The sequence below is a fragment of the Gymnoscopelus microlampas genome, assembly GCF_963454915.1.
Source record: "Gymnoscopelus microlampas genome assembly, chromosome: 18".
Classification (NCBI taxonomy): Eukaryota; Metazoa; Chordata; class Actinopteri; order Myctophiformes; family Myctophidae; genus Gymnoscopelus; species Gymnoscopelus microlampas.
In genome coordinates, this window is record NC_139955.1 from 34,506,888 (window position 1) to 34,515,905 (window position 9,018).

General features: G+C 41.0%; 1 protein-coding gene across 1 annotated transcript; it reads right to left on the reverse strand.

The window, feature by feature from the left end:
• Positions 1 to 3,312: 3,312 nt before the first annotated feature.
• chic1 (cysteine-rich hydrophobic domain 1) lies at positions 3,313 to 9,018 on the reverse strand (the record flags this gene model as incomplete). Its single annotated transcript, XM_084085915.1, has 6 exons — positions 3,313 to 4,845; positions 4,957 to 5,016; positions 5,471 to 5,527; positions 5,984 to 6,139; positions 7,098 to 7,152; positions 8,867 to 9,018. The coding sequence occupies 6 exons, from the start codon at positions 9,016 to 9,018 to the stop codon at positions 4,795 to 4,797; spliced, it is 531 nt and encodes a 176-aa protein (XP_083942041.1). The 3' UTR covers positions 3,313 to 4,794.

Genomic DNA, 9,018 nt, shown 5'->3' on the forward strand with positions numbered 1-9,018 from the left:
GTCCCAGGGGAGCAGAAGAAGGTGTGGGTGGGCACAGCTGGCTCCACGTTCACACGTGACAATGCTCCAATTGGTATTGTTCTTTTCCTGGGAAAAGGCTGTAATGTTTTGAATGATGCACACCATTGTACACCCAAAAAACAAAAAATCAGACTCTGTGCAAAGGCAGCATGTGTGCTTCCAATGTCAAGCACCAGCGACTACTCCGCTGCATCAGATGTTTGCCTTCTGCAGGCAAAGCGTCCACTGCAGAATCAGGCCTAGATGCATTGAAAACGAATTTCTTTCATGCAACTTGGCAGCAAATGAGCTTGACCAATCTATAATCAAGCTATCACAGTCATTATTTAAATTAAATAATTATCATTTTCTGCTTATTTTCAAAGTAAAGTAGAACTATGCATAAAAAAACATAACTGGTTGCTTTTTCTCTTTTAAAAAAAAGATTGTTTTAGTTTTTCTAGGGAGGCCATGACCCCAAATACCCCCCCCCCCCCCCCCCCCTGCATTCCATGGGTTCTCCAGTACCCAGGCTGGGAGCAGTGCACTTTAACAAGCCATGTCATTCTCCAGAGACTGATGACGGCACCAATCCATCACCCTCACATGCTCAGAGGTGTTTTCCAAGAGCTTTTCCAATCTTTCCCCCTGGACATTGGCAGTCTTTTAAGCTCAGAACAAAAGGGAATGAACACACGTGTACATCTTCAGCCAACACTGAACACATTGTGCACTGTGATCAAGTCAGTCTGAGGTTCAAGTCCCGAGGGTAGATATAGAATAATAAGTCAAGTTCAAGTCAATTTTGTCAAGTCTCTAAAAACCAAGTGAAGTCAGAACAGTCAGAATCACCAGTGATAATTTAATATCTTGATTTTACTACTTGATGGTCTTAAGGGACAATGGCATTTAGAATATATTTTTTCCGGTCAAGTGCAAAACATTTTCCAGTAATCAAAATGCAAGTCCAAGTCAAGTGTCATGTCGCCTAGAACCCAAGTCTATACGAGAGGCTGCTACCATCAACCTAGCAAGTAAAGCCAAGATACATGACTGGGATATCCTCCTACGACACAACAATGAAAACAGCGCCTCCTAACAGACTCGAGTCCCGCCACGCCTACAATAAGGTGGCTCAGGAGATGCTCCGTTCCATCCCGGAGGACTTTTCTCCAAGTGCATGGCTGCAGGCATCCTGGAAGAGGGATTGGGAGTCAGCCTGGACCTGGGAGATTGCGTCAAAGGGGAAGATCTACCACACCGGCAATGGACTCTGCTGAACCGTCTACGTACCGGGGTCGGCTTCTATGAAGAAGTGGGGCTTGTCAGACAGCGCTGCCAGCGAAGAGCCTGAGCAGACTGCAGAACACATAATGACCACCACACACAGACCACCTTCGGAGGCCGGCCTCTTCCAAGTGGGACCAGAGACGAGGGCGTGGCCTCATGAAACTGAGTTGGACAGAGGATGATACACGAAAGAATATGTCTATGTAGACATTAATTTAAAGTCTTTAAAGACTTATCGGAGCAATAACATTTACCCATCTAAGCTATTCCCAAGCTTTGCTTGATTCTTGTACATTTTTTATAATGATTGATGCTCAGTGCCAAGCAGGGAAGCATTTGGTGCCATTTTTACAGTCTTTGGTATGACTTGGCCAGGGAATTGAACCCCGATCTCAGGGCGGCCGGGCACTCAAACCCCTAGGCCACTGAGCTGGTGCGGGATCTCTGTACAAGTATTCTCGTACAGACTTTCTAAAAGCCAAGCTGTAGGCCTAGTGTTGTCCTCCTGAGTCTTGCATAACTACTTGGCCTCTGACTGCACTCTGGGGACATCACTCATCTGAAGTGCCACAAAGAGTAAGTGGTACAGGCAAGACCCCACAGAAGAGGCTGGTGAATGTAAATCTGGGCTGCAGAGCATGCCATGGACAACTCAAGGACAACTGCTGTAAATCAGTGTTTTCCAAACAGTGGGTGGGGACCCATTATTGGGTCCCAGACCCATTTTTATGGGTCCTGATTAAACATCCCTTTTTTTATTGTTTCCTACAATTTGTTAAATTATTTATAAAGATAAAACAAAAAGTAACAATTTTCAAAACTTACATATATTAAAAATCATAAAAAAATGTTATTGTCACTAGTTTCCCTTTTGGATCTTGAGCTAAAGACTTTGGGAATCCTTGCTTTAAATCACCCAGTAAGGCCACCACAGTGTAAGATTGTATTTTTGAAGAAAATGAATACATAAAAACACATCATAATTCATGTTTTGTCTCAAACATTTACAATTTCAAATAAATATAATCACTGCAAAGTGCATTTATGTGTCGGTCAATAGACTTGATATTCTGATTTGCTATATGATGCAGGAATATTGTAGGTGTGCCAGATTTCGAGAAGGAATCTCACAACTACAAAACGGATACCAATGGCTGACCAGGCTTACCAGTAGGCTATAAAATAGTCCAGTGTACATTGTAAACAGAGCGTTCATGGCTCAGTCTGCCCCCTAGTGCACAGACTCTGTCAGCTCCAGGGATGGTTCAGGTTCTTGTTATTGTGTTATTAGTCATTTCAGTCCATCAAAAACAATTTGCCCCTGTATGCTAGTTATCGGGCTATTGACTGAGCTAGTGTTTCGAAAACCAATCAGTGTGAAATTATGTGTTGAAGCATAAATAACCATGTAATGGGATTTTCAAATAAACTAATCATTAAGGACAGTGGTAGTCAAATTGACCAAAAATAACTTCCTGTCCAGTCAAAATGTTTATCACCCTTAATGTACTGTATGTTGCCATTGGAGTCATCACACAAGTACAATAATGAAGGAAGAATGAAAGAACTGACCACGTGTCTGACCAAGAGGCATGATAAACAGTAGAATATCTAAGAGGTAATGCTGAGTTGAGTATATATTTGATGACAGAGCATTTGCCATTCCATTATTGGAGTACTTGCAGAAACACCTCATGCCCAATGAAGACTTCTGTCCACATTCCCAGCTCAAAGAGCGAAGGACAATGTAAAATAATGAACAAAGAGGTCCATAAATTTAACTACAATGAGACCCACTCCTGCATACAGTGGATTGTGATATACAGTAAGATCAAAGCATTTCTCTGAAATCTGGTCATGGTACCATGGCTTTAAAATAGAAACAGTTGGTAATAGCGTTTATGAATTTCACACATCAAGTAATTACAGGCAATCTTGTTAACTTGACGGTTTAACACCTTGTTAAACATGACAGATAGCCATGTCTCCGTTATGTGGCAGGAGGCTTTGGGGAAAGTGCATTACTTTTTCCACTTTAGTAAATGGAATGGTTTCAAGTGAAAAAAAATGACAATAAATAAAATTCAAAATCAAGAATTTATTTCCTCCATAGGGATTTAGTCATGAACATTTACAGGAATTGTAACTGGGACAATACTGGGAGGAGGCTTCAAAATGTTACCAGTACAAATACAGTCCGACCTGTACCGTGGTTCATTTACTATTCCAGAGGCACTCTTAACAATGCAATGAATTGCAAACTCTCCGCTAGGACTCAGGGAAAACAATACTAACACTGGGCAGAATGACTAACGAAGGAATCTTTAGCTCAATATGCCATGTATTGTAGAAGTATGTGCTTTAGAACACAGCACAGGGAAATACAAAACTATAAAATAAACAAACACAAAGCTGTAATAAAACAATAGACAAATGATGAGAATGGAAGTGCACAGCTCAGATCATTGTGTAACCAACACGTCATGAAGAGATGCAGACATCCCCAGTTAAAATGGATGACACTTGACTCAACATCATCTCCTTCATTGGCAAAATAAAAATCGCGCAAACAACATGCACTACTAGTGTCATAAGAATAGTCAAGACATCAGATATACCACAGTCCGAAATCCTGACATTTTGATGAGCTCAAGTGCAATTTATCAGTCCTAACTCTGGCATCACATACATTGTAATGTAACTATATGGCTTACTAGGTAAACAGGTCCATATAAACTGGAAAAAGGTACATACTGTAGACATCTTTCATAAAACAAAACTATGGTACAGCAATATATTGGCAGACCAAACTAAAGAGCTATGTAACTTTATGTAAACAATGGTATACCACTGTACAGCTTACTCTAACATGGTATTTACAAGTCAAGTTTTTTTTCCTCCTTTCTTTTTTCTAGCTAGTTCCCATGTACAGAGAGGGTCAATACTAAAGGAAAGAAAAACACATAGTGATGACGTACACTGTACTTTAGGCAAAGTCAACCATCTCATTTACTTGCAAAGAACTAGGACCAAGGAGAGGAAATTCAACAAACATTTGAATTTGTTGATCAGCCCAATGCCTTTCTCCTCCTGTTACATGAATATATATATATATATATTTATTTTATATATAAGGCAAGGATTCTTACGGAGGTTGGCGGCATAAAATTCTTTGCAAGGGACTAGAGACAGAATTGACGGGATATAGGTCAATAGTTCTTTGGGGTAAATGCACTTTTTTTGAAAGTTTCGAGATTCACATATTTGTCATTATGTAACAAAGAAAATATTAGAGTGCAACTTAGGGAACATGTCTATTTTTGTCAGGATATGTGCAAAATCTGCTCTAAAGCAAAGTGACGATGTTGCAAATTCTACTGTACAAGGTACTGGGAGACGCACAGTATCATCTCAAGAAGACACCAGTGCACCTTATTCCAACATATTTACAAGGCACTAAGGATAGGATTCAAGGGCCACACATCCAGTCTCATAACAGCCTCCTCAGTCTGGTCGGAATATAGGATATTTGGGTAAGAATTCTATAAGAATTACCTTTGAAAGGAAAAAGTATAAGTTCAGTATAAATGTTGTTGCCATAATGAATCCCAATAATGTGCATGATATGTTTGTTTTAGTAGTGTCAGACTCTGAGCCTTTACTTACGTATTCCATCATATTGCTGCTTTCACATTTTCTTTTACTAAGTTTCCAGTGCAGCCCCAGCTGATGAGAGGAGATAGGACACACATTGTGAATGAACAGACACCGTAAGACACCCACACCCACACACACACACAAAGGAAAATCTGTCTGAAATCTCCCCCTCAGTGTGAGAGGTAAAAGGCTGTCTGCTTTTGCTGGGGTCAAATTGTGGCCAGACACCCTGAAGAGCTTCCTTTATGTCTGTGCACAGCAACTAGCGGTAATTTGTTGCTGTGAGACAAAACAAAATTAACATGGCATTTTACTGCTGACCTCATGGTCTGCTTGGACCCCGAGAGGACCATGATCAGGCTGAAATAGCTTTGAGCGGAAAAATGACTTGTTTGTGGCGGCTAAAGTTTACATAATAAGTCAACAGTCATCATCCATCAATCAGGTACTCACGCAACACTAAAACACAGACAATTAAACACGTTCAAACAGGTGCTAATATGCAATTTGTCTTCTCTCTTACCTTGTGGTATAATCGGTTATTTTCCCACTCTAACAACTTTTGAATGGATCGTCTTGTCTGTAAGGGGAAATGATAATGTTATATGTTAACCTTGCTTATTCTAAGTCGCTCTGGTTAAGAGCGTCTACTAAATGCCTAAATTGTAAATACATGGTATGCATATGAGCAAAGAGTAACAGAACAACAACTCACTCGTGCACTGACTTTAACAGATAACAGTAAATAACCAGTATTTGCATTTATAGACTGTAGTGCCCTTTTACCAGCCAGTAATTTCCACTTTGTAGTCAGGAACACTTGGCAGTAACACTGCCTTTAAGTGACGCATCACTCTTGAGCTGGGCTGGAACTGTGCATCATTTCTACACAGTCACTAATTGATCATGAGCTGTTATTGGCCTCTACGCGTCGACCAGTAACTCTGGATTGCTATAATAGTCCCAGAGCAATTAGTGCTGATTTAAGGGAGAGTTGAACTGTGCAGCACGCGTCACAAGGATGGCTGATACTTACTCTCTTGTTGAGGCAGATAACGGGCCATAGACTGCAGCCTACTGTACAGCAGCAACACAGACAGCCGCAAAGAAGCCACTTCACATTGACAGGCAAGTTCTTCCTCAAACAAGCATTCACTCTACTGATGCTGGTTTTGAATTCTTCTGGAGCTACCTAGATAAGGAAGAATGGACATCAAGAATATTAAATGCCCACGTTCCAATGGTTCTGAAGCATGGGTATTAGGTCATCACTTTTCACTAAACGGTAAAAGGCACTGAAAGAATTCAAAGGTATCACTGTTCCCTGGTTGCATTGAGTTGAGATTCCTAATTGCTCAAAAGAAACCTGTCCTCAAAGGATCAAAGGGATAGCCTTTGGAAAACAAACAGGTAGATATTTGCAGATGTTGTCCAGAGATTTGATATCTCGTAATAAGTATGCCTCTAACTTGCTAACCAAGATCTTGACAATTCAGGGCGAGGAGGGACTCAAAAGAGATAAGCTCAGTGCCTGTGGCAGTGCCGGCCAAACAACATGAATGGATGCTCATTCCTCGCCGAGTCTGTACGCCATAAAACAGGGGTCGTAATCTTTTATGACAGGATGCAAAGGTCTCTTTGCAAACAGCCAAAGACCTTAGAATAAAGCCCAGCAGGGCTTGATCTGCACCCTTCAATCATCATAATTGTGACCTCGTCCATCACATGTCACCCTGGGTCACAATACTGACGGTACACTTTATTGCCCCACACTTCCCTCTGTCCGATCTTACCCCTACAGCCTTTTTGTGTTTCAGTGTCCGACCCAGGAAGCTTTCCTTTCTTGAGGATGGCAGAGTCTTTATTTCATTATTTTATCACCTGGAGTTGTACCTTCCCAAACACCAGGGTCCCTGCCAACTGAACTCCATAGGCGGCTTACTCATTTACAGAGCTCCACTACAACACATTCAGGCACTTTGGATGCACTGTGGTGCGTTTCTCAAACTGCATCTCCTCAGATCAAAACCAGTCCAAGAGGTTTGATCCAATGCCCAGAAGGACAATGGATTCACCATGGTCTTAATTCAACCCACTTGGAGTCAACAAGACATTGCTGGAAGTGCATGAATAATCAAAAACAAGTGTACCTTTCCTGTGAGGACAGAGGGAAACTCTGCATCAAATTTGTTGCTCAATCCAAACCTGTAAAAAGTAAAAAGTCAAAGGTTACATTGATTTCAGAATTAACCTTTATCCAAACCTAAAATAACAGGCCATTGTCATGAAGAAGCACATTTTGTACACAAAAATGACATTCCTACAATCTTAAGACACTTTAATGCAAAACACTTTGTCCCAAAACAATAAACCAGCAAACTAAGGCTCTATTGTTTGTTGTCATGAAAAGGCTAAATCTGAAGCTGACAATGGAGACAGACTGGATCCAGGCCAGGCTGTTCGTTTGGGGCTACTTGTGTGTAGCCCCTCTGAATGTGTCACATTCAGAGTTAAAGAAGCATGTGTGGCCCATTTACATCAGTATCTAACAAATTATTTCTCAGCATTAATAATACATATCAGTATCCAATAAGACTGACGTTAAAGTGAGGGTTAGGTTCAACAGTTAACTCCTCAATTGAAAATGATGACTGTCTGTTCAGGGTGAAAGACATCATCTAGAACTGGAACGATGAGATTGTTGTGTTGCATCTCCTATATTGTGATAGATCTTTTTGGATTATTGTATTTATAACATGTACACATATTCCATACCTATATTCAACATCATTATTTTTGTCACCGTGCTTTAGTGCTTATATATTTTGCTGACATTTTTTAGGAAGGCCACCTGATAAGCCTGTTTGTTTTTTTTTTGGGGCCATCTAGGACATTCTTATTTTTTTAGTTTTTTAAATTTGTACCCCACTATTTTTTACAAATTTGTCTTAACTTCTCTCACGTGTTTTTAACTACGGCATGTGCAAATGAACTAACCTAAACTAACCTAAATTTGTGAGCTGAAAAGAGCTCGGCTATTTTCAGAATATTTATCTGTGGAACTGAGTCAAAGTAAATGTAATGCCTCAACTCCTACAATTGTAAGTGCTTGTCAGGGTAGGGGGTCCCCAATATGATTATTTTGGGGGGTCCCCAGTTCATTGAGAACCACTGATGTACAGTATAGACGTAGTAGAGACAGTTGTAGAATTCTGTACTAAATATAATCTAACAACAATAATCTTCTCTTACAGGGGAGTCTTTTTAAATGGGGGTCCGCGGCCTATAATAGGCATACTGTACATTTGGACTGGAGGTCCTTGACGTGATGTCTTGTGTGAGAGAACCACTGGTAAGTCTATGTCACATCAGTCTAAAAATAACTGTTCAGGCTAGATAACTGACAGCTGCTTGTAAACAAAACGATGCAACAGATTTATAGGACAAGAGCCCGGGGGGTGGGGGGTCTATTAAGCTCAATAGATATTACATCATCCTGTCAGTCATGATGATGATGATGATGATTGTGATGATGTTACAGTTGAACAGAATGGACATGATGATGAATGATGTTAGTCATCAAACTAAACTGTATGACGACAGGCAGCTGACTGCCTCTAGTTAACGTTATACAGCACATGACATTCATCTCAAGTTAATTACCCAGCAGTTAACGGTTAACTACCTTACAGTTACGTTCCCCTGCTGGCCACACACACACACACACACACACACACACACACAGGGACTAACGGTTATCTCTACCTGCACCACAACGTCGCCTGTACTACACTGTCTATCGGTCTAAGCTCGTTGTTGTTATGCTTAACGTTAGCTTTAGCAGCCAGTTGTTATGATGAGGCTAAAGGACTAAAAACATGGCGACAGGGACCGTCGGAGAGTGTTCAGCTTGGCTTACACTGTGATGTGTCCGGCCCCTCGCATGACCACGGGCTCGGGGCAGTATCTCGGCAGGTGCTCTTCGCTTACTACATGCTCGTCGTCTTCCTCGTCTTCTAACTCATAAATGGTATCAAAGTCCGCCATGTTGGGCAGCGAGAAGACGCTCAT